The following is a 27,256-nucleotide window of genomic DNA, read 5'->3' as shown; positions in this document are numbered from 1 at the left end:
AAAAATATGACCAATAAATATCACAAAGTTGCTTAATCTCACAATTGAAGAAATGCAATAAAAACTCAAATTACCAACAAATTGCAAAACATTTAAGTTTGATAATACTCAGTTTGCCAAGACTGTGAAGGGAGAAAGACACTCTCATACATGTTGGTGAGAATACAAAATGATCCTGTTTTTGAAGGTAAAAGTTTAATCCATGCACCCACTGGTCTCAGGAACTCCACTGCCCCACTGCTAAGAATTTACCTTCAGTAAATACTTGCAAAAGGACACCAAGGTACATGTGTGAAAATGTTTATTAGAGGGCTGTTTTTAATAGTAATAAACAAGAAATAACCTAAATGTGCATCAGAGGTGACTGTTTATTATGGAATGATCAAAAAATGGAATAAAAGCCAATAACAATATCAGTTCCATCTCCATGCCAGTATGGAAAATTCCTAAGTATGTTAAATGAAAAAAAAAAAAAAAAGCAAGATGCAGAAGACTAGGCAGTATGTTCCCATCTACTTTTCTTAAAAAGGGGATATAAGATGAAAACAATTTCTTAAAGAATACCTGAAAAGTTTTAATGGTTAAGTATCTTTGGGAAGAGAGTCTGAGGACAGTATGTGTAAAATAAGAGAAATTTGTAGGAGGTATTAATTAGTCTTCTTTAGGCTGCTCAGCATCCAAAACCATTCTAATATGGAGAGAATTTCAAGGTGAGAAGCAAATACTCCCTTCCCCATCTTTCTCATCATGTGTGCAAGCCTAAGACCAATTAGGTCCTCCCACTCTGGACCCTGAATCCTAGGTGGTGAAGGCAAGGTGCAGAGGAGTCAGATCACTGAAAGAGCGCTCCAGAAGAGCTGAAAGCCTATGAGCACAGTCACCAACATCCAGTCATGGCAGCAGTACTTGGGACAGCAAGTGTCCAAGCAGCAATGTCCTAAGCAAAGACTGCCCTTATTGTAACCTCTTGACCATGCCTTGCTTCCCTCAGCTTCTGCAAAATTTCGAAGCCTGGTTCTCTAGCTATGAGCTATCTAACATTTTTCAAATAATTCTTTTCTGCTTAAGTTAATTAGAGCTACTTTCTGTCATGTGCAACCAAGAACCCTGACTCTGTTCTTTTACGTATTTTCCTATAGTTGTTCTATTTTGTTTTTTGGGTTTTTTGTTTTTTGTTTTAGAGTGAGGGTTGGTAAAATACTTTTTGTGCTCCCTTTAATATGTGAACTTTACAATTTCTTATCTAGCACTCTGGGCAACAGTGAGACTGGCAGGAGAATAAACAACCTATTTAAAAGAAAATATCACAGCATTTTTAAAAAGGGGGGAGGGTAAGTTCTCTCAAAGAACTTGAATATTACTTAGGAAAACATTCACCATGGCTGCCCCTCCCACTTCCTTCTCTCTCCTCCCAAGGATTTCATGCCCACAATTGGCTCATTGCCTTATAAATTTGATACAATGGAAAAGCGGAAAAAAGCAAGAAAACGGCACTTTCCAAAGGGAAATGGGAAAATTTAACTGTAGATACTTGGAAAGTAGACTAAAAACCTAGACAAGAACAAAGAGGTAATACCCTCAAAATGTGGAAAATCTAGAATACAAATCTTTCTAAGACAAATTATACCTTACTTCAAATAATTTCAGTATATAAAAATCTAAATTCATTAAAGACAGCTGTGAAAATTAAACCGTCTTTAGTTTTTAGAAGTCTTTACTTGCCTTAAAGAATTCCTATGAACTAGTCCTAAATCAGCTTGCCAAAGAGCATTTTTAAATTATTTGTCGAAAGAATATATAAACATATATTTCAAAAGATATAAAAAACTTGTAATAAGAAATTAGTTGAGGGAAGATGGCAGAGTAGGAGTCACCAGGAATCCATCTCCCCACCTAAACAAAAATTGTACTGGCATAATCTGACTAGTGTAACTATTTTGGAACCCTGGAGTCTATTCAAAAGCTTGCAACTTTTAGGGGAAGGCTTACACAGTAAATCAGTTAATTTCAGTCAATTTCAACTCTTAGTATGGTAGTCGTTGCCCAGCCCCAGCGCCCCTCACCTCGCAGCAGGCAGCAATGCACATATTTCTAGCACAGCCTACACCAGCTTATGGGACTTTGTCCTCTAAACATCAGAGCATTGACTGCTGCTTCTGATTACAGACCTGCAAACACAGAAGCAGGCCACCATTGCTGAAACCCCCACTGATGGAAAAGGCTTCCAAGGAGAGCCTTTTTTTTTTCCTTCATTTTCCCCCCTTTTTCCTCTTTTGGGAGCCAGGGATTTAAGACATGATATCCATACTTGATATCCAACTCTTTTGGGTAACTACCCAAAGGGATGCAACTGCTTGATTTTATGGAGTATGTTTAATTTTGTAAGAAATCACCAACTGTCTTCCAGAGCGGCCATACCATTTTGCATGCTGTGGGTTTTTCATGTATTGTCATATTGTATAGTACCAGAGTTTTTGTATGCTACATACTGGATGATTTCACCTATAAGACAGTCTAGAAAAGTCAAAAGTATGGAGACAGTAAAAAAAATCACCAGTTGCCCGTGACTGCGGGGGGGGGGGGGGTGCATGTGGAGAGGGATGAATAGGCAGAGTGCAGACTACTAGAGCAGTGAAACTACTCAGTATGTTACTATAATGGTGGATACATGTCATTAAAATTTGTCCAAGCCCATATGACATACAACACCAAGAGTGAACCCTAATGGAAATTATGGGTTTTGTATAATAATGATATGTCAGTATAGGTTCATCAATTACAACAAATAGACCACTCTGGGAGAGGGCAATGATAATGAAGCAGACAATACATGTGTGAGGGCAGGGGGCATATAGGAAACTTCTGTACCTTCTACTGAATGTAGCTGTGAATGGAAAATAGTTCTAAAAACCAAAGTTGATTTAAAAAGAAAAAATCCACACCATAGCTAATATGATATGCGATGGTAGAAGACAAAAATGGTCCTCTAAGGTCAATAACAAAACAGGAAGTCTGTTTTTGCTACTTCTATCCAAAAAGGCATCCATATTGGAAAGGAAGAAATAAAATTATCTCTGTTTGCAGATGACATGTTCTTATATGTATGAAACCTTAAAAGATTCTACAGAAAAATTGTTAGAATAAACAAATTAAGCAAAGCAGCAGCATACAAAATTAACATGCAAAAATCAGTTGTATTCCTAAATACTAACAGTGAACAATCCAAAAAGAAAACTTCCATCCATGATAACCCTGAAAAAGAGTATCTACGAAAGAACTTAATCAAGGAGATGACATACAGAGAAAATTACAAAATACTGTTGAGAAAAATTAAAGACCTAGGGGAACCTGGGTGGCTCAGTCGTTAAAGAGTCTGCCTTCAGCTCAGGTCATGATCCCAGGGTCCTGGGATCGAGCCCCGCATCGGGCTCCCTGCTCCGCGGGAAGCCTGCTTTTCCCTTTCCCACCTCCCTGCTTGTGTTCCCTCTCTTCGCTGTGTCTCTCTCTGTCAAATAAATAAAATCTTAAAAAAAAAAAGAAAGAAAGAAAGAAAAATTAAAGACCTAAAAAAAATGGAAAGACATCCCACATTCATGAATTGGAAGATTTGATACTGTTAAGATTTCAAATTTACAGATTAATGCTATTCAAAAATGCCCAAAACTTTTTTTTTTTCCAGAAGTAGAAAAGTCCATCCTAAAATTCATGTGGACTCTCAAAGAACCCTCAATGGCCAAAACAATCTTGAAACAGAAGAACAAAGTTGTAAGAATCACAATTCCTGATTTCAAAATTTACCATAAAGTTACAAAGTGTGGTACTGGCATGAAGACAGACATATGCCAATGGACTAGAATAGCCCAGAAATAAACTCTTGTATATATGGTCTAATAATTTTTTGACAAGTGTGCCAAGACCATTCAATGAGGAAAGGATGGTCTTTTCAACAAATGGGACTGGGGAAAGTGGATATCCACATGTAAAAGCATTAAATTGGACCCTTACCTTACACCATATACAAAAATTACTCAAAATGGATTAATGATCTAAACAAAAAAGACCAAACACTATAAAACTCTTAAAAGGAAACGTAAGAGAAAAGCTTCATAATACCAGTTTAGCAATGATTTCTTGGATGTGTCACCAAAGGCAGTCAACAAAAAATAGCTAAATTGGACTGCATCAAACTTTTAACTTTTTGTCCATCAAAGGACATGATCAACAAAGCAAAAAAGCAACCCACAGAATGGGAGAAAATATTTGCAAATCACATATCTGATGAGGGATTAACATCCAGAATATATAAAGAACTCCTAGAACTCAACAACAAAAACACAAACCATTAGACATTTCTCCAAAGAAGATATACAAATGGTCAATAAGCACATGAAAAGATGTTCAACATTAATCACTATGGAAATGCAAATTAAAACCACATTGAGGTATCACCTTACAACTGCCACAATGTCTAGAATCCAAAAGACCAACAAGTGTTGGTAAGGATGTGGAGAAAAAGGAACCCTTAGGTACTGTTAGTGGGAATGTGAATTGGTGCAGCCACTGTGGAAACAGTATGGAGGTTCCTCAAAATATTAAAAGTAGAACTGCCCTATGATCCAGTAATTTCACTACTAGGTATATCTAGCCAAGGAAAATGAAAACATTAATTCAAAATGATACATGCACCCCTATGTTTACTGCAGCATTATTTACAATATCCAAATTATGGAAGCAGCCCAAGTGTCCACTGATAGATGAATAAAGAAATGACCAAAACACACACAATGGAATATAACTCAGCCATTAAAAAGGAATGAGATCTTGCCATTTGCAACATGGATGGATGTACAGAGTATTAAGCTAAGTGAGATAAGTCAGAGAAAGACAATACCATATGATTTCACTTACATGTAGAATCTGAAAAAACAAAACAAATTAATACACAAACAAAAAGAAGAAATAGACCCATAAATACAAAGGGAAGCGGGTAAGGCTATGGACAAAATGGGTGACGGTGAGCAGGAGATACAGGTTTTAGTTATGGAATGAAAAAGTCACGGTGATGAAAGGTACAGCAGGGAATACAGTCATAGTATTCTATGGTGACAGATGGTAGTTACACTTGTAAGCATAACATAATGCATAGAGTTGTCCAATCACTATGTTATAAACCTGAAACTAACATAGCATGTGTGTCAACTATACTTCAGTTAAAAAGAAAAAAGATCATGTGGCAAATATACACAAAATTACAATCTCCAGAGACCGAAAATCACTGGTCATTTTCCTGGTTCCTCTGGAACTTGCACTATACTATCTAGATTCAAATTTAAAAGAGGAACAGAAGAAGGGAGGGATGGAAGGCCTCCTATTAGGTGGTCAAAATTCTAAGACTGAATCTACTAGATGCTTAAATAGGCCTTCCAAGAAGGGAGACCATAAGGCCTCAAATTTAGACTTTGGAAGCTGTCTCAAGATAATTACAGTTATTGTAACTGTGTACACTAAAAGTAATGATGCGTCCAATGTGCACATTTTAAATACCTCTGTTTCTAAAATCCTCTTTTAACATTTCTTCATTTTTTAAAACACTGGGCCAGGGCACATGAGAGTGGCCAAGTGGCTAACATGGATTTCCTAGAGCTCTGGTTCCCAGCAAATGAAGCAATTATCAGCTATCATACCCCAGAAGTAAAAAGAATGGGAAAATCTTGGGAAGATTCTAGCTAAAATAAGGGTTCTTTATGCTTCATCCTCTTCCTCTTGCTTTTGGGGAAGGGGCTTTGCAGGAGAGGTCAGTTACCAAGGCTCATAGAGAGGGGGAAGTTTCTTGGGTCTCTGCTTCTATAGCTGACATGTGTGATTTCTCCAAGTTATGGTGGTTTAAAATAAAGACGGGGGGAGAAAAACCACAATGAAATACCACTTCACACCCATTAGGATGGCTCTACAAAAAAAAAAAAAAAAAAAAAGCCCAGAAAATAACAAGTGTTGACAAGGACGTGGAGAAACTGGAACATTTGTACTTGCTGGTGAGAATGAAAAATGATGCAGCTGTTGTGGGAAACAATATGGCAGTTCCTCAAAAAATTAAACACAGAATCACCATTTGACCCAGCCACTCCATTTCTGGGTGTATAACCAAATGAACTGAAAGGAGGGACATGCACAAATACTGGTACACTTATGTTCATACCAGCATTATTTACAACAGTCAAAAGGCAGAAGCAACCCAAGTGTTCATCCACGGATGAATAAGCAGAATGTGGTATATACGAACAATGGAATAAAACGTGGCCTGCACAGGCCACAACATGAGTGCACCTTGAAGACATTATGCTAAGTGAAGTCACATGTTATGCTAAGTCAGTCACAAAAAGGCAAATATTGCATGACTCCACTTATATAAGGTGCCCAGAATAGTTACATACATAGAGAGAGAAAGCCTAACAGTGGTTGCCAAGAGTTCAGAGTAGGGAGAATGGGGAGTTACTATTTAATGGGTACAACGTTTCAGTGTGGTAGGAGGAAAAAAAAGTTTGAGATATGGATGGTGATGACAGTTGCACAATGTGAATGTACCTAATGCCACTGAAGTATACACTCAGAAATGGTTAAAATGGTCAATTTTAGGGGCACCTGAGTGGCTCAGCTGGTTAAGTGTCTGACTCTTGATTTCAGCTCAAGTCACAATCTCAGGGTTGTTAGATCGAGCCCTGCATTAGGCTCCAGGTTGGGCATGGAGCCTGCTTAAGATTCTCCCTCTGCCCCTCTCCCTGCCCCCTCCACTGTCTCCAATACTGTGGAAACCAATCAAGGAAATCAATCATTTAAGGTAAAATTTATTGTATATATTTTATATGTGTGTGTGTATATATATATACACACACACATATATATATACATAATTTTACCACAATAAAAAATTATTCATCTGCAGCTCTATTCATCCTCAAACCCATATTCCTGCTTCTTCCCCAAAAGTAACCATCCTCAAATACTCGTATTCTCTTTCCTGGTATTTAATTCAGCATTTCTACAATACATACATAAAACCGCCTCTTGTAGATTTATCAATTACCTACCTATCTGCTGCCACCGTAGCACCCCCACATTTTACTTCTCTTAATCCCAACCTTCAATGGCAATATGACAATTCTGGGTTAAGCCACCCAATAGATGTTAGTATTTGCTTCCTATTCTAATTCACCTGTTTTTCTAAGAATCTATTATTTTCCCCAAACATTTCAATATCCACCTATTAGTTCTACTTTTTTTTTCCCCCCTGAAGCCCTCTGTCCTCCTGCTGCAATGAGAACCGGCTGCTTTTCAGCTTGTGGTACAGTTGTCATCCCTAGACTCTGCTTTGGTGCTTCTGAGCTGGATCCTCTGTTTACCAAAGCCCCTTTCTTTTCTTTTATGGTTTATCCTCTTACTTTGTTAGGGCACACGGTCTAGTAATTTCCTAAGAAATGTTGAATGGATACATATTTTTTGTTGTCCTTGAAGGTCTTTCTTTCCTCTTCTTGCACTTGACTGATGGTTTGGCTGGATACAGAACTCTAGGCTGAACATAGAACTTGTAAAGTGCTGTTCCTCCATCTTCCATCTTTAATTCTTAGATGCTGAGAAGTTAGATGTCATTTATATTCCTAATCCCTAAGTGATCCCGAAAGCTTTTGAGACATTCTCATTATTTCTGGAGTTCTTAAAGAAATTTTGTAATAACTGCCTGGTATTGGTCTGTTCCTTGTGCTTGGCACTATATAGCTCTCTTCAATCTGGAAACTCAGATCCTAAATAAATTTTCTGAACTATGCCTATATAGGGTATATACCTCTGGTGTGTATATGTATGTGGTAAAACATTTTGTCCTCTGATAGACACGGCTACTAAGAAAATCAGCTTTGGAATCTGACAGACTGGACGCGACCCTCAGCTCACTACTTACCAGCTGCGGCACTTGGGGAAGTTACCTCTTTTAAACCATATATGAAATGGGGACAGGTTAACTCTAGAGATTTTTAATAAAATGATACATGTAAACTGCTTATACAGCAGCAACCCATGTATGTAAATAAATGTCCAAATGTTACCTATTATTAAAATATCAAAAACTAGATTGGTGCAGATACTATAAACACTGTCAAATCCATCAAGGCTCTGCTATTTAAGGAAGTAAGACTAACAAAAGAAGTGGGAGGCAGCCAACGGGTATAGGGTTTTCTTTTGGGGTGATAAAAATGTTTTGGGACTTGAGAGAGGTGGTGGTTACAAAATATTGGGAAGGTACTAAATATCACTGAATTGTTCACTTTAAAATGACTAATCTTATGTTACATAATTTTTGCCTCAATAAAGAAAAAAAGGAAGCAGGAAAAAGAAAGGCAGTATGAAGGAAGAAGTCAAAAGTTGTTGAAAAGGGAGAATGGAATTGATACTCTTTCCTCTAAATTACTGTGAAACTTTCCTCTACATACTTTCTTTTTAATTCTTTGAACTGAATAGCCAATAAGGATAATGTTGGGAAGACAAACACTTCTTTTTTTATCGCATATCAACATATAAATAAGGTTGATTAAGAGATCGACATATAACTAAGAGATGATTATTTGAAATTTCTTTGGGAAGAAAATGTATAAAACAGGAAAGCTGGAGGATGTGTATACATATACATATGAAAAAAAGCTGATAGTAGAGAAGACAATGGATTAAGTCTTTTTTTTTTTTTTTAATCACTATATATCAGAACACTTAGCTCTAAGCATTTCCTTACAACAAATACGGGAATCTACCCGCATCTAAAATCTTTTCAATAAAAGGGGAAGTAAATTACTTCCTACTGATTTCAGACTAGGGGGAAATATTGTTATATGCATCTTTTTTCATTTTCAACATTTCCCAAAAGAAACACTGTTTAGAGAGATGTTATTTAATACAGTACAAAAGAAAAGAGAGAAGGGGGAAGGAAGGCAGGGGAAGAGAAAGAAAAAAAGGAAAAGAAAGCAGCATATTCGAATTTCACTCTTGGGAGATTTACAAGGCATAGTAGTGTATTAAAGGTTCTGCAGTAAGAAAGCCAGCTCACCTCTCTTAAACCTACATTTGTCTGATTTATTAAGTACAGAACAGTTCTTAAGCTATGTCTGTTAAACACATAATACATCATTTTGTTAAAGACTGCTTAGATTTATACCAGATAACATATAAATTAGGGTAACTTCAATATTAGCCCGAGGGATAAGATTACCACACATATCCAAGAATAATCAATTATCTGAATAAAACATTGTTTCAAATTACCAGCTGGTCAGAGCAAGAGTTTAGTGGCAGTAAAGGAGGGGGAGAGAAGGTGGGAATAAGCGGAAAAGAAGAAAAAACAATCTGGTAAGAGTTAGCTCTTCAACTTCCCTTGTTGAGACGTCCTTGTCCTGCCCTGTCAATTCTGATTATTAAACCAAACATCTGCAGTTAAGGTAGTAAAAAATTCCAGCTTGGTTCACTTCTCCCCCACTTTTTATTTTACATTAATTCCTAATCCTAGGAGGAAACCTCAAAAGGAGAAGTTAAATATTTGTCACTTGAGTACCTCCAGTATAAAATTTCACGTTGCCATAACAACCCATATCCCAAAACAGTTAAATACTACATAATTTAAGCAATAAAACATTTGCAATTCCAGTTTCTTTTACTCAGAGGAAAGATGTACAACACCAACAAAATCTGAACCTGGCACAGGATTTCTTGTTTGGGGGAAAATCATAGAAAAAAACATGGATTTAGAGAAGAAAAGATAATTTTAAATATTCTTTAGATATCCCAATAGGGCAAAGGAAAATCCAAATGGAAATATATTTAAGAGAAAATTTGTAAGAAAATAAAGACACACTTTTAGGAATCACTACTGATAATTACGACTGTCTCTAATATTGTGGGAACCAATCATGGAAATCAATCATTTAGGTACTAGAGACAGCCAATCCCTTGGAGATGTTAATCCTCACAGGCAAATTACTTGGAAGTTATTTCACTTCATGGGGAAAAAGCTACAGCTACCTTCCCGGTCACTGTTCGTCCTTTTTCTCATAAAAGCAGCGGAGTGGAATTAGCAACTGCAGCAAACAAAAGCCTCCCTAAGCCCTATATCCTCCCAGTCAAAAAACGGGGGAGGGCAAGACAAACCAGGCACCACACAGCTATTCTTCATTATTTACATGCTACTACCATTGCCATTACCAGAGGGGTGACAAGTGCTAAAGCAACTATTGGCTAAATAACCAACCATACACATAAATCTCTTTTAAGGAATAACAGATTTGAAAAAGACAAAAGCTAGATAAAATAAACTAGATACATTAAAGCAGATAAAATAAACTTCAACCTTGGTTACTGATTACAAATTAAATGTGTGAATCTTAATTCAGTGGCATAAAGGTAGGAGTTACAAAGTCAGAAGATGAAAGATCAAAACACTCGCAGCACAGTGTTTTCTTGGTGAAATTATTACAATCTAAGGTCTGAAAATGAAATGTGTAGACCCAGAAACCAAACTTTATCAGTAACTTAGGATGATTAGTCAGCTTCAGTGACTTATTCACAGTCGAACGAGAGCAAAGAGAAGAAGCAATGCAAAACTAGCACCCCAGGTAAATTTACCACAAGGAGGCCCTTACAGTGACCAGAAACCTGTCCTCTACCCAGAGTATTCATACTCTTTTTCCACATGAGTACTAATCTGATTTGGTTGAATTAGTACTTGGTTGAATACAGAATTATACAGTAGTAATATAAAACAGATCAACCTGAAGATATCTCATCTAGGTCACAAGGAGGCTTAATAAACACTCCTGCACTACAGGAGAGAAGACATGTCTGGTGACTGCACTGCTCATTTTCCAGATTCTCCATCTCTCTCGATGCAAAATTTACACCCGTCATTCTGTTTTCCATCACCCACTGCATTTTCTGTAGATGTGTATTATCACTGACTAAGTCGTATCAAGCTGTTGCTCTTGTGGATCTGTGATGTTTCGCATCCTTCCAACTGTGTCCTGCCCAACCATGAGAAGACACATTTATTTCCCTATTTTCAAGTTCTTAAATAGTACTTCTGACAGCTCCATGTACCTATAATTGTAATAGAAACTATAAAGAAGTAGTTTGGTTTTTCTGTACTTTTTGTACATACTGATACTGATTTAATAATTCTGAACAGAATATAAACACTACAACAGTCCAACAGGACACAAGTCAATACTGCAAAATGTAAATATATACATCGATTCAAGGCAAATGGCTAAAAATTAACCACTTAGAAAAACAACTTATGGCTAAGCTCATATAAGGACACAGATAGGCTCATATACTTAGACAACTATTATAAAAGGATTCTACATCTGCATACTGCTTTACAAAGTGCTCTCCCACTCATGATAACATTAATTCTCATCAAATATTTAAATTCAAAGTCTCCAAGAAAGAGATTTCTGTAAGAGGATAAAGGAAATAATCCAAAATTTTAAACTTTAAAAGCCATTAAATTTTCTACTGACGTTTACAGTTAATTTTTCATACATATATATTTTTGCTTTGAAATGAGAAAATATATTAAGACTATATAAGAGACACAAATTCCTTCTCTCATAAAATATATCATGCACTCTTAGGTTATACATGTATTAAAATTATTTAAATCAGCCTTGAGAAATACAGTTTTGAGTTGAATAATAATTACACTTAGAAAATTATGCAAGTTTATAAAAGAGACAAAGTCAGGCTTTGGTTTGCCCAGCGATTCCTGTCCAGATCCTCTGGTACCAAATACCTCCTCAAATGCTTAGTATACTTATGCCCCATTATAAACTGTTCTATGTAAAAAATAGATGGTTATCAGTTATCTCTACCTTAGGATGAATAAGTTTAAGTGAATGAATCCACTTGAGGATCTAAACCTAATCCCCAATTGTGAAATAAAAGACAAAAACCATAGTGTAACGGAATCCAGGAATTAACCTGGTAAGAAGCATTAAAAGGAGTCCATGATATCCTGTCACATACACCTGATCATGTCAAAGGTTAGTTCTTATCAAATGAGTTGTATCCCACTGAGGTCCATTAAACAAACAAAAAGCAGTTATAGAGCACCAACATAATAAAAACAGAGTTTACATGACAAAGCACATCATTTTCTAAGATTTAGAAGTCTTCTCTAAATGAAAATACAGCATGAATACATCAATATTTGAAACAGAAAATTAAGAGTTCTTACCTTACTACATCATCAATATTGTTCCTGTATACGCCTTCAAGTCTTTCTGCAGGAAACCCCATAGCAATAATGTTGGGATAAATATCTGAGTACTTAAGTTAAGGAAATATCTGAAATATACAACAATGCAAACTACATGTACATGTTGTAAAACATCAGCTGATTATAAAAATCACTATACCTATGCTAGTAAAAGGTTGTCAAATGTATTTTTTATAAACTATCATGTGTAATTAAGAAACACAGGTAAATACATTAATTCCAAAAAAAAAGTCCTCAAAATAATTATATGGCAAAATAATTTTCAAATCCCTCTACCTAGTACATTAAAAGGGCCCTTAAGGAAAAAAGTAACTTCCACGTTTACAGTATTTAGGCATGTATACATGAAAGACCAAAACCAGACTTTATAAATCAGAACTGAAGTTACCTTGGGACAAAAACCAAGTATCAAAATAAAAACAAAAACAGCTACACAACTTCTCATTTCTCATGGTTACAAAAGGCACCACAGCACAGAGAAAAGTAGATACAATCAACAATTAGGAAGCCAGATTTAAGACCTGGCTATGCCTCCATCCAGTTGTATAATTTGGACACGTGACTTAACCTTTTCAGGCTTCAATTTCCTATTCCACACAATCAGGTTGAGACAACCACAGTGATCGCTTCCAAGTCCTTGGTATTTGTGACTTGGTAATACTGAACTTAGAAACTTATTCTCATTTACCATCAAGGTGGTCAACATTTAGCATGCCATTCTATTCACTTATGTTACACACTATAGTTGGCATAAAAACAAACTTCTGTGCTCCAGAAGAATCTGTATCAAACTAACAACAACAACAACAACAACAAAAAAAACCCACAAGAAAACCACAAAAAAACCACCAACCAATCTACATTTCTATGCATTTGTCGACCATGGCAGCGCTCATTTCTTCTTGAGCGCCATTATTCCTTTCTCTAATCTCATGATTTTTCTGACATGGACCTTCCAAAAACAGCCAAGCTAATCTGCCTCAAGCCTCCCTTCAACACCATCCCTGAAGTTCTCTGCCTGCCTACTCCTGGACACCATTCGTTCTTCAAGGACAATCCAAAATTCACCAAATCCAGTGCCTTTTTCTAGATCTTTTTTCTTCACTTTCTGCTGCTTTCACATTATTGAGTTGATTTCAGTATTATTTTCAATCCAAAAATAATTATCAAGTTACTAAAAGCTTTTATTTCAGAATTATTTTTTTAAATGGTTTTATCCATAGTTTTACCACACAATGATTGGACAGACCTAAACATATTTTAAGAAAAAAAAAAAAACCACAGGGGTGCCTGGGTGGCTCAGTCTTAACAAATTGCCTCGGCCTTTGGTTCAAGTCATGATCCCAGGGTTCTGAGATTGAGCCCCGCGTCAGGCTCCCTGCTCAGTGGGGAGTCTGCTTCTCCCTCTCCCTCTGTCCTGCTCATGCTCTTTCTCTCTCTCAGTCTCAATCTCTCTCTCTCAAATAAATAAAATTTAAAAAATAAAAATAAAAACATCTAATAAAAAAAATAGACCACACACAACAGCATATACAGTATGCTGCTACCTTTTGTATAAAAAGATATTTTTTTTGGATAAAATAACATTTACCCATATATTTGCTTGAATTTGAACTTCTCAACACACACGTGCAGTCGCACACACAATGATAACTGAGAAACTAATAAAAATGTTTGCTAAATAGAGAAGGGGTGGCGAAGGGAAGAAACATACACTAAAAACAGCAACAAATAAACCCAATTAATTATCAAATTGATAACCAGGAAATAGGGTTTATTTCCCTGGTGTTATTTGGACACTGCAGTTTACTGTACTTCTTGGTAGGAAGCACTCTAAGAACAAAAAGAACTACAAAGAGGGGCGCCTGGATGGCTCAGTTGGTTACGCATCTACCTTCAGCTCAGGTCATGATCTCGGGGACCTGGGATCTAGCCCTGTACTGGGCTCCCCGCTGCTCAGCAGGGAAGTCTGCTTCTTCCCCCCCACCCCCACTTGTGCTCTCTCTCATGCTCACTCACTCTTTCAAATAAATAAAATCTTTAAAAAAAAGAAAAAAGTACTACAAAGAAATTTTAAACTTCTTCTGAGAGTTCATTTTTACTAATATCAGTACTGATATCCTCAAGCTTTTTTCTTTATATTGTAGAAAAAAACAATAAAACTTTACCAATGATTTTAAGATTCATGATTACAGGTATAAAATCAAGAAATCAAATAAAAACATTAATTAAAAATATTAATATGAACTCATGTTTACAAAAATCTATGTTCTCTAGGTCTTTTCACTGAAATGGCCTAAAAGCATATCAATCTGAGCAGCAAACAATCCTGGGATGGACCCAGATTTCATCTCTAATATGTAATACATTAAAAGGTACTTAACTCCTTAGAACAACAGTTGGTGCCAGGTCTGGGGCAGGAAGGTACAAGATGAGTCTGGGATATCTTTTTGCGCCAGAAGACAAGGAAGGTATTCAGAGATTAATGGTCTTTATCAGACAGATACAGGAGCTAAAATGAAGGACATCCCAGGGCCTAAAGTTGTTAACAATCTGAGTATCAAAGAAAAAGTGTAAATGGTAGTAAATTAAAATACCCTAAATAAAATTAAAACCCTTGAGTCTATATAAAGACACTAAAAAACAAAAACAAAATATTTTTCATTTATCACCTTTTGAAGTGGCTATTAGTTCTTTCTTTACTTTGAAAGTAGGTTAAGGGGGAAATTAAGTATTTACGCTACTTTTCTGAAGGTTCTGTATTTCAGGGCAACCAAATAGCCCCATTTCATACAGTAAAAGATCTACTTTACAGAAAAACACCAGTTAATAAACACAAAAGAACAGAACTTTAAAAATCATATTTTGCAAACCCTAATACATTTATTGATTTATGCAAGGATCAACAATTGGTTCTAAACCAACAGATGAGTGGATGATGAAGAACTGAACTTTCTTAGAGAGCCAAAGTAACACCACACAAAATACTTTCTGATGTAAGGAAACCAATATAATTGAACAGCAGGCAGAAAAGAGCGCCACCACTCAATTTCAGTGGTCAATCTAAGCATCACCAAGGAAGTTAAGTAGAGATCCTATAACTTCCGATGTGATACAATATGAAGGACATAGCATCATCTATGATAGCCAAGGTATCTTCAACCTGAGAATCCACCAACTATTTAGATATAAGTTTTAATTTACAGTAAATACAAGAGACAGAAAAAGAAGCTAAATGACATGAGAATAAACTGGACAAATTCAAAAGGTCTGAAGCACTTGACCCAGTCTCTGCTCAAATGTCTTTTTAAAAGGCAAGGAGAGGAGGGATGGGTAGCTAATCTTGATTTAAGAAGACTTAAGGGTTCTAAGAGCCAAGTTCATAGGTACAATGCTATCATACAGGATATTGTTCTAAACAAACCAGCCATAAGGAACATTTTTGAGCCAACCAGAGAAATTTGAATATGATCTGGGCATTATATGAGATGAAAATTTACTGAAATGGAAAAGCAGACATTATTGACTAAAAAAAAAAAGGTTTCAAGAGAGAATACACAGCATTATGCCATACTGACCTAAGAATGCATATATACCCATTTGCATACATGTAGACAAAAAGATTACAAACTAAGGTGCTAAAAGTAATCATCTCTAAGTGGTGGGAATATGTATTTTTCTCATTTTTGTTTTATATTTTCTGTTGTTGATACAATGCACCTGCACTATTTCTATAATAGATTTTTAAAAGTTGTTTGTTTCATAGTTATCTCCAAGTCTATTTACTAAGTGTCATGACAAAATATTGTCTTGTCCTGCATAACTTAAATTCAGCTCTGTATGTAGTTCAAAAAAATGCTGAATTTCTGTCAAAATGTATATATGTATATACACATATATATAATGAAAAAAGACTTAAGCAGCATTTACTACATGGCAATTTTTGTCACTTTAAGAATATAAAAATTCACCGCCAACCTCAAAGGGTTCTTTTACTTCAGTGGCTCCAAAACCATCAGGATTATCATTTTTAACATTACAAATAATCACTGTCATCTATTATTCTCACATAAGTAGTTCCACCTAAAAACATAGCTCAATTCAAAGAGCTATGTTCAATTACCAAAATGTTTTAGGTATTATGTCCACTCATGAGAAAAAAAAAAAAAAAAGAGACTGGAGACTCAAATCAAGCCTGTAGCAATATTAATTCTTTTTTTTTTTTTTTTTTTATTCATGAGAGACAGAGAGAGAGAGAGGCAGAGGGAGAAGCAGGCTCCCAAGGAGCAGGAAGCCCGATGCGGGACTCGATCCCAGGACCCTGAGACCATGACCTGAGCCGAAGGCAGACGCTTAACCATCTGAGCCACCCAGGCGCCCAATATTAATTCTTGAAGGTGAATAAACTTTACTTCGTGACGCCGTCTTGGGAACACACTCAGAAAACAAATGAGGCAGCCGTGGGACCCAAAGCAGTGGCAGATGCCACCAATCCAGAATTTCTACCTAAAAATTATAAATAGATGCCAGTCAAAAATATAAATTGAATTTTTCTGAGCAATGCAACAGAAAAATATTTTTTAATCAAAGAAATAATAATTACTGCTACTAACAAACTTTCCAGCTGGATCCTTAATTTCAGTGAAGGTAATATTAAGATTTTTAGCCTTACAGAAAAGCACAGTAGTACAAAGTCCCCTGAAATGCAGTCATTTTAACCAGGACTAAAGGCAAATGTATCCTTGCACTATGAATACTAACTAATAAAGTAAATACGGTTGCACAGGACTTGGTTAACTTACTTAAACAAAACCATTTGTCCCTATACATAAATGGAGAGGTTATATACTCATTAAAGTAAACTCAGTTGGCCCCCTCTTTCATTCACTTAATTATTCAAACACATAGTGAACATTCTGTGCAAGGGGCACTGAGAGCAGAGGCTAAGTAAGCAGACTACCGCACTGCAAGAGTCCCCACTCTATCAGGGAAGACAGACACACGGACATGCAACGGTGCCACAGGCTCTACTGAATATAAGACCAAGATATTTTAAGAGATACAGAGAGAGGGATTAATTCTGCAGGGGCACAGATAAAGCTTCACAAAGTAGGTGATATGTTAGATAATCCTTAAGAAGTAAAGTCAGACATCAGTAGACAGAAGAACAAACAAGAGCAATTAGAACACTCCAAGCAGAGGACAGAACAGGGATATGCAAATACATACAACACCAGGAAAAAGCAAGCAATCCAGTGCAGTTCACAGACACTGAGCTGTATGGAGCAAGCAGGACAGAAGCCTGGATTTAGTTTTAAGGATGCTGTGGCAGGGAGTTCAATTTAACCAGACACAGAAGGAGACAAAGGCCAGAATCAGCGTGGTGGTCTCTTGTTTACAGAGCAACAATCCAATCCTTCTTTTACATAGAATCTGGGCATTCAGTCTCTTGAAGATTTCACTTTCCAAGATTCTCACCTTCCTTATTCATAGTTTGAGATTTTACCCAAGACTTTAGCATCCATCATAAGTTAGAAAGATGCAGAGAACATGTGCCACAGTACGGGAAATACATTCCCATTTAATCCTAATGACTCTACAGAGTAACAGTCCCATTTCATGAATGACAAAATTGAGGGTCAAAAAGACTGAGTAATTTGCACTAAGTTCCACAGCCAGTAAGTACTGAGTTATGATTCAAACCAGTTAGGTACATAACCCAAAGCCAGGCTTCTAATACCATGCTGCCTCATAAAAGATTAAGATTTCTTATATTTCCAAATCAATAATAAAAATATAAAATTTTCAAAGGAAGCAAGTTCAAATGAAAGTGAATCTACTAATCAAATGTTAAAACTGAAAATCTTCTAAAAGACAATACAAAAATCACTGGCATTTCCAAAACTGATGTCAGCAATTAATGAGTACTAAATTGTAACACAAATATTTCTTACGCCAAGCATTACACCAATACATGTCTAATATGACTTTTTTGCTTCCCACTGTTAAAATTTCTGACATACTTTTTTAGACAATTTAAACCAAATAAAAATAACTGAGAAAACTATATATATGATTTCTAATACAGAACAGCCTTAACCTGCACTTACCGGATATACTTTTGAATAACAAGTAAAGGGTTTATTATGAAATCTTATCTAACGACTTACAAATGCTGCACATAAAGAATTATACTAACTAGGTCACTGAAGGAAGCCAAATATTTTTGCCATCTAGTGATCTACAAAAAGAACATACGCTCCAGAGCCAAGCTGCCTGGATTTGAACTCTATCTTCATTAAGTAATCTTTTGCAAGTTACCTATCTTCAGTTCCCTGTGTAAAATGGGACTAGTAAAAGTACTTATCACACAGGGTTGTGATAAGGATTAAATGCATTAATATATGGAAAACGACTAGAACAGAGTGACAGTTGTCTATCAGATGAACAAATGGGACAGACCTAGACCATAAGGGCTCACTGTAACTATCTGGGTTTTTTTTTCCAGTGACACTGACAATTGAATAACCTAATCCTTCTAAAGAGCATCAAAGCCTAACAGAAACCTTAACTGTTTGAAATCTTGACTATATCAATTTGCCTTTTAAGTATTTAACTTAAGAACAAATGTAAAATATTCCCAAATTTCCCAAAGGGAGGAAAACAAAAGCCTTCTTTCCCCATGTTATCAGTGACTACATGCAGTAAGTAGAGAGGGAGAAGAAATGCACCCGTGTGTGCATCGCACCTTCTGTCAGGCCTAAGCTGGAGAGCCACCACTGCTACCAGAGATCTGCAGGCACGACACATGACCTTCAGTAGACATACATACATGACTTTTGCCCCACCTTGGAGCCAACATGTTCAACTTGTTTTATTTAATTAAGGTATAATTTACATACAATAAAATATAAGGTCTTAAGTGATTTGTTGATGAGTTCTGATAATCATATATATTATGATGGACAGTCTTGATTCAAGTGCTGCAACAATCCCACCTCAACCACAGAATACTGACCATGAGAAAGAAAATAATAAATGGTAATTAAGTTCTAAAGCCTGTCCACAGAAGTCAATTTCACCAATAATATAACTGACCTACTATAAAATAATGTGGCTACTATATGAACTAAACAAATTTTTATTGGTTGTTCTAAGCATCCAATCCTGACTTAAAACACGAAGTATGTTCTAAGTTACACCAAATTAACAAAACGCCTTTAGAAAAACAACATGTGAGCTGAGATTTCATATTTACCTTGTCTCAAAATTTTACTTGAACCTAAATTAATGTGGTTTACACTACAAATTTAGCCAGAATTTTCAAATAGAGGATAATAACCAAAAATAGCTCCTTAAGCCTTATCATATGTGTTCCTGAGTAGAAACAGTCTTATTTTAAGTATAATTATTGAAAATAAAGCAGTCCTGAAGTTTCTTTGTAGTACTACTCAACATAATACATAGATATACTTATCCCCAAACAACTTATAAACTAAAATACCAGTATACAGTACTAGTATTCAAACCAGTAACACTTTTTTCCTGCCATAATTAAGAAAAATTATTTCCACAGATCACATATAAGCTATTTTAAAAATTCTAGTTAGCTGGAAGTTAACAATATAAAGCTGTAACATACATGGAACACGAATGGCAAATAGAAAGTGACACACAGATTTACAGAGGTAGTGATCAAAAAGCATCAAAAGCAAATCTGAAGTTGCCTGGCTCACGAGAGGGATGGACCCTAAGCTAAATCAGCAGGAGTGAAGGAATAAAGTCACTAACAACAGAAAACAAGAAGAATCGAAAGCTAGTTAGCAAATACCAGGACTTCACCATTTAATTCTATTTTCCAGGAATTTCTGGAGCTTTTCCCCTGCTTTCTGTCAGTGCTATCAACCAACAGATGCTTAAAGATCAGGTGAGAGGAAAAAAAATTCAGCCACTGATTCATAAGCTACATCAGGTCTACATTTTTTTTTCCAACAAATTTTAACAAGTTTAAATTTAACAAATAGTTTTCATGTATGTCACAGTTATATCCATATTATCAACTTTACTAATCAAATTATGCTTTAAATAACTGCCACTCGCATACACTTATATGAGAGTCTCCTTTAATGAAAGATTTTATATTTCTTACTAGATTTTATTTTTCTCTATTAAATGTGTAAAATGTTTATATCTGGTTTCTAAATTGAAGATTCATATTAGTAGGAAAGCAGAAATAGGAGTTCGCTGAATTTTCCAGCTGATAAAGTGCTAATTACTCATTATTTGAGAACAATTTGTCCTAACACATAAAGCATATAATCATTCCTGTACAGAGCAAATTAATGCAGCCTAAAATCTTATTTTCTAATGTGAAAAGGGTACATAAGTACCAAAGCTTGAACTACAGAAATATTAAAAGAAAGAATGCTCCAAAAAATGGGGTTTTTTTTAAGAATAAAGTATAGTGATCAGAAACAGCACAGGACAAAGGAACATTTAAATATTTCCTAGGTGCCAGGCCCTGCACTAAAATATTTAACGCATAATGTCATCTAATATATAGAAGACCAAAGTTCCATTCTCAGCTTTGCAACTTAAAAGCCTATGACCTCAGGTAAGTTACTAAATCTCTGGGCCTCAAATATTTCTGTTTCTTTTTTCTGCAAAATAATGATCCTAACACCTGCTGTAACTTCTTTACTGATTGTTTTAAGGATCATATGAGGTATCTGGACATATCTTTAAATCTATAAACTGCAAAGGGCTATTACAATTGTTATGATTTGAGGTTGCATGGGCTAGAAATGTCTTGTTATTTAATTTTAGTTTAAATGTCTCATTACAAGGCAACTCAATATGATGTTTTTATACACAAATTATAAACGAAAATAGTTCCAATATATTCACTTAAATTCACTTTAGCATAAATTTTAGGTTCCTTTTAACACTTCTAAATTAACTCTGCCCATAGTGCCAAACCAGAAAGGAAAACTGACTGCATGTAATTTATGAGCTTTACTGCAGCTTTCTACTCCTCCAAACAATTAGGACCTCACAACTTTCTCTCAAATTGTTACATTATACCAACTTGCCTTGACAGAAAAGTTTACACATATTTTTGCTTTGAAATGAAGTTTCGATCTCACTTTCTAGAGTTCTTCTTTTTGTTGTTTTGTTTGTTTGTTTGTTTTAAGTAGGCTCCATGCCCAGCGTGGGGCTTGAACTCATAACCCTGAGTTTAAGGGTCTCATGCTCTACCAACTGAGCCAGCCAGGCGCCCTTACATCTTACTTTCTAAAGGAAAATATCACATTCTTCAAAGGTAACATCAAGAATTGCTAGTAATTCTTCTACTTAGTAGCAATAGCATAAATTGGTTCATTTGGCAAGAAATCCGCAATCTGTAACAAAGAGCTATGAAACTGTTTTACCTTTTATTCCAGAAACCCCACTCTAACAATGCACTCTAAGAAAACAAAGTAAACCAGACAAAGATATCCACAATAGTGCTGCTTATAAAGGAAAGAAATGGAAATAATCCTAACACAGTACAGTAAGCAATGCATGATATTTAGCCCGAAAAAATGTTAACTATATAGCTTTAAAAATGACAAGTACCCACTGACAGATAAAAATTAAATTGTGAACAAATACCTAAGTATATAATTATGAGCATATGTACATTAACAAAGAGGGAAAGATAATTTCTAATGACAAATACCTGACATAGAATTAACTTTTCCTATTGTTTAAATTGAAGATTACACAGTTTTAAACAAATACTTTTTAAAGGAAGAATCAAGGCCCTCTGAGCTTCATTTAAATGTAAGCAACTGGGCGCCTGGGTGGCTCAGATGGTTGAGCGTCTGCCTTCGGCTCAGGTCATGATCTCAGGGTCCTGGGATCGAGTCCCGCATCGGGCTCCCTGCTCCTTGGGAGCCTGCTTCTCCCTGTGCCTTTCTCTCTCGCTCTGTCTCTCATGAATTAAAAAAAAAAAAAAAAAAAAAAAAATAAATGTAAGCAACTGAGAACCACAGAAAAATATCTTATCAAGTCACTGATAATGCTAGAAATACTCTAAAATCCAAAGTACAGTTTTTTTGTGTATTAGCTGAGGGATTATTCCCCTCAACAAATTTAATCGATTTTTCTTCACAGCTGTTATGAAATAATGTATCTACAACTGTTCAAACCTACATCAGTGAACCTCTAAAAATTTAAGTTGCCCAACTAACTGGTTTTAACGAGCATAAGAAACAATTACCTTCTTCCTAGGTCTCTGGATGAATACGATAAGGCTGATTTCCTGTTTCAGAACTCTGCTGCTGTTAAAATACACACACGCACACCCCACCCCACCCCCATGGTTCTGCTCCCACTAACAAACATCTAAGACTCACCACCAATGACAAATCAAATAAAATATGGTTTAACTTACAAAACAACTTTCAGAAAGATCGTCGGTTCAACACGCATTAGACATACTTGTCAGCATTATATACCTGAACTAAGCCAAATGCTAACTCTAATTTTCTACAGCAAAATCATAATAAAGTATATGAAAAATAAAAGTTAAAATTATAACATTGATCCAGCATTACTATAAAGTACATAAGAGTGTATCTTTTATGCTCTAATCTTTATATTCATTGTTAGGTTTATGTTACTTCTGTAGTTCATTTCATGTAGTTATAAAAGCCAAGCTTTTTAATCATTTATTTTACCAGATATAACCGTCCAAAACACTAGGTTTGGACTGTTCCCTAAGCCCATTAATTTTTACAGACAAAAAGACATTCATACAGGTAAGACAGAGAAGATGACAAGGGATGTATCAATAGTTTGAGAACAAAGGCCTAGCAGTATTTAGTGCAAATTCACTATTAGTAAACTGCATTCAAAAAAATAAATAACAGATTCCAACATTTCCAACTGTACTGATCTTTTAGATACAGCCATGCACTAATTTCCTAATATTCAAAAACTACTACACACACAAGGTACTAAGAAAAAAAAGTTCTAATACAAAATGTATCTCCAGCAAGTGGGTTTTCATTTTCCTACTAATTAAGCTAAAACTGTAAAATTTTTAAATTTACTTCTAACAATCAAATTTACCTTTCAATGAAAGCGCTGCTAATTTGAACCATTTTAATGGAAGAAAGCTCCAAACAAGTGTGTGCTAGACTGCTTCATTTTATATTTGGCTTTAATATAATAAAACCAGGTCTCTTTATTTTATATCTAAGCAAGGAAATCTTTTAGAAATGACTAGCCTTTTTTTTTTTTTTTCCCCAAATGGCAAAAATAGTTTTGCCTAACTGCTGTATTTTAATCCTGGATAAGAATAATATAAACTTGAAATACAGGTCTATTTTAAAATATGAAGGCACACATATTGGCATTCATTACTACATTAGTAAGAATCATATTACTGATTTTATTATAACTGCCTTGTTCTAATACTGAAAAATATGATTCATATTCCCACTGAGGGCATTTTTATCATTATATCAACTTTATAATCACTTGAATAAGTGGATTATAAAAAAAAACCCTGAAATTACATATACTAAAATACTAGTCAAAATTCATATTTTAAATTTTAATAATATGCAATTTTTAAATATACTAAAAAATATGAGAGCAAGTCTACATTGCTTGGTTTGAAAAGGTAATACTCTTAATTTTAGTCAGCTACCCATAAATGCTTGTTCCTGAAGCAGTATCATTTTAGTATAAATCCAATTATTACAACTGGGGGAAAAAAAGCACAATTACTGATCACAATTAGTTGTGGAATCTTCACATGCAAAGGAGAACATACTAAAATCTTGGAAAATAATTAAGCTGAAATTTGAATGATAAAACTAACGAGTCAACTCTGTCAACCAATAAACAAACTTTTTAAAAACATAAAAGTTCAACATATAGAAAAACAAAAATACCAACAGTTAGATGGGAGGGACAGAAATGAAAACAGGGAAAGGAGCTCTTAACACCTCACACCCTTTAAATACTAATAGGTAAACAAAACAGGTAAAGACTTTTAGTATTTGGATAAAAATCTCACCTACATATGTGCTGCCTCACTTAATGTAAGAGAGAGAATTTATGTACACATTATCTGTCTATCCAAAAAGGCACCATTCTTTTCATGGTCTAGAGTTCAGACCTGAACAAGTTCTATAAAGTGATGCTAGTAAAACAATCTACTTTCATCAGACATGAATTTGAAATTGGCAAGACGTTTCTTACACAAAAAATAGAGGCCCTAAACACAAAGTCAGATGTGAGAACATAAATTCAAAATCCTATCTAAAACTGAAAAATTATGCCTGATCATATTAATCATTTGGCATAATAACAAACTTCTCAATAAAAAAGTCAATATAATAAATAAAACAAAGTAGATTAAAACTAATCAGACCCTATTAAGTCCAATATGCAATTTTAAAGACATCTATGCAACCTGGCAACACCCAGTTCTTTGGGGGGTGAAAAGGAATTATGTTACAGAAACAACTTACATATAGTGGCTTAAAATGAAAAAGCAAAATTTCAAATGGGGAAACTCATTTACTAGCAGAAAGACAATTGAGTTGTACAGGAAAGCAGAGGACCTGAAAAATATTTAAAGCAAATAGTTAAGGAATACATATTAAATCAGTTCCCTGATGAAGTTCTGTAATAATGAATTCCTATATGCCAACTGTTAGGAAGATTACAGTTTAAAAATACCAAAATCTCATATAACTTAATATCTCAAGTTAAAACATGATGTTTCCACTTAAATATCCAAATAATCTTGTAAAACTAAATGACTAAAAGCCAGACTTCCATTACATAAACTTTAGTTCTCAACCAGTATCTTTGCATTTTAGAAGAAAAATATAAACACTAGCATAACCACTAAGTTTTATTATTGCAAAAGCTTAAAACTCATATTAGTCTTTAAACACTATCATAGATGATTCCAAAAAACAGAAATGTCAAAACCACTCATATCACTAGATTATCTTAACTTTTTCCTATAGTTGAGTAACAGATGGCAAGCCTTAGTTCTTGGACACTGCACAATAATCACAATCTGTGTGACCTTTTCAGTATTAAAAAGAATCCAAATAGCCTTAATAACCAGCACCTGAGTGTATTTTACAGTATTACCTATAATCCTGATCAGGATGAACAGAAACTAGATATGCAAAACTGCATCATACTTTTAGTGTACTGATATTTATTTTACATAAATTTCTGACAACAGTCCATGAAAACTATCCAGATGTCAGATTGCTTCTTCAGTTTTCAAAAAACATACATGCATACATTCACAAAGAATTTTTACCATTACTTTGTTTTCATTAGCACCAACTAGGTATGTATCATATGTAGACCAAACTACAGGGAAACAACTATTTCTGATACTTCACCATTTAAAATAACTAAGGCAATTATGAGGGGTTCTGGAAACTATTTAAAAATGCACAAATACCTTTTATATTCACTACGATGAACTACATTTTAAACTAGATGCATAGGAACAAAACTAGAAGCTAGTAGGAAATATGAAGTATCAGAAAAGTAGAATAGGCACTTTTAAAAAATTCTCTTTGGTTGTATTTGTATAAAACAAATTTTTTAAAAGAAATTTTCTTAAGTATAGCAAGCAAATGAAGTCTATTATTCATATACTGAAATAAATACCATAAGCCTTACTCAATTAAACTACAGCAATAAATGCCATCTGTTTTTCTTAACAAATTTGAAGCTATCATATAATTAGCAGTTCTGGTTTTAAAATATTTATCAGTATCTCTGGATATCTCCTATAATTTCAAAAAGAAATCACAACACTGAGTCAAAACTTAAATTTCGTAAGAATTTTTAAGATAGGCCTGACATTTTATTCTGCTTGTGCAAAGTGAGAGGCAAAGTAAATTGTAAAATCAAGCAAACAGAAAAAAAAAATCACAGTAAACAATCTATTCCTAGAACACTTTCGTAATTACGTTTACCCTAAAAACAAAACAAAATTCAGAATCCACTAAGCTACTCCCCTGACATTTTCTCATCTCTGAACTAATCTAAAGCTCCGTCCTAAATTTTTTTAAAAACTTCACATTAATGCAAGTTTTTAAATTAGATAAATAAAGCACTTCAATTCAACAGGCTGACACAGCAAAGTTAGGATCTAGAAAAGAATATAACACATACATCAGAGAACCTTAGAGTCAGCCCTACTTTATCTGGAAAGATAGAAGTTTTTTATAACTTGTCAGAAATTTGCCATTTTACATCAACACATTTAACTCCACCAGATCTGAGTATAACAAAGCAGCTTTAGAATAAAGTGTAAGACTAAAAAAATGCATTAAACAACAAAAAACAAGTACACTGGGGGCAAAGTATCTCTCAACAACTACATAATTAAAGGAAACAAGCTAAAGATTACTTTAAAAACTATTACCAATATAAAAATGAAAAAAAAGTTGTGTGGTTTTTTAATAAAGCATATCCATCCTGTTAGAGCAGTTCTAAGTAACATCCTTCTACATACCTCTGAAGGTGCTTTACACTTACACACTTATTGAAAACATCTTCAGCCTTTTCTAAAAGAAGTTAAGGCAACACTTTCACAACCAGCCAAATAACACATAAGCCATTTTGGTTACCAGTGATATCTTTTTTGGACAAAGTTCCTATTATAAAGAATGTTGGCCTAGCAGCAGTCAGAAAACCTAGATGTTAAAAGCCTCGCTCCATCATGTATTAGCAAACTGACCTTCTTAAGTACCACAGCCTAGACGCAAAGGTACTGACTTTTATCAAATATTATACTTCCCTTATTACTATGTACCAGACACTTTATACCTTTAAGTAGAGTTTCTCGGGACGCCTGGGTGCCTCAGTCAGTTAAGCGTCTGCCTTCGGCTCAGGTCATGATCC

At 34.9% G+C, this 27,256-nt stretch overlaps 1 protein-coding gene and 1 long non-coding RNA gene across 2 annotated transcripts in view; both read right to left on the bottom strand.

Moving 5' to 3' along the window:
* The window catches only part of PTEN (phosphatase and tensin homolog), a 90,989-nt gene that overhangs the window by 54,417 nt on the left and 9,316 nt on the right, over window positions 1-27,256 (bottom strand). Inside the window, exon 2 of the mRNA XM_045877736.3 lies at window positions 12,269-12,353. Within this exon, the coding sequence (XP_045733692.1) occupies window positions 12,269-12,353 (85 nt within the window). The remainder of the gene's footprint in view (window positions 1-12,268; window positions 12,354-27,256) is intronic.
* Window positions 12,685-25,894, bottom strand: LOC135364751 (uncharacterized). Its single transcript, XR_010412411.1, has 2 exons — window positions 24,841-25,894; window positions 12,685-22,286 (listed from the first exon to the last, which is right to left on the bottom strand). It is a non-coding gene; the product is annotated as an uncharacterized LOC135364751 (long non-coding RNA).

The sequence above is a fragment of the Mirounga angustirostris genome, unplaced genomic scaffold (genome assembly GCF_029215605.1).
Source record: "Mirounga angustirostris isolate CCGP_5_RB_7025 unplaced genomic scaffold, mMirAng1.0.hap1 SCAF_6, whole genome shotgun sequence".
NCBI classification, from domain to species: Eukaryota; Metazoa; Chordata; class Mammalia; order Carnivora; family Phocidae; genus Mirounga; species Mirounga angustirostris.
The sequence above is the reverse complement of the archived record's forward strand: the minus strand, read 5'-3'. Positions and strand labels throughout refer to the sequence as shown.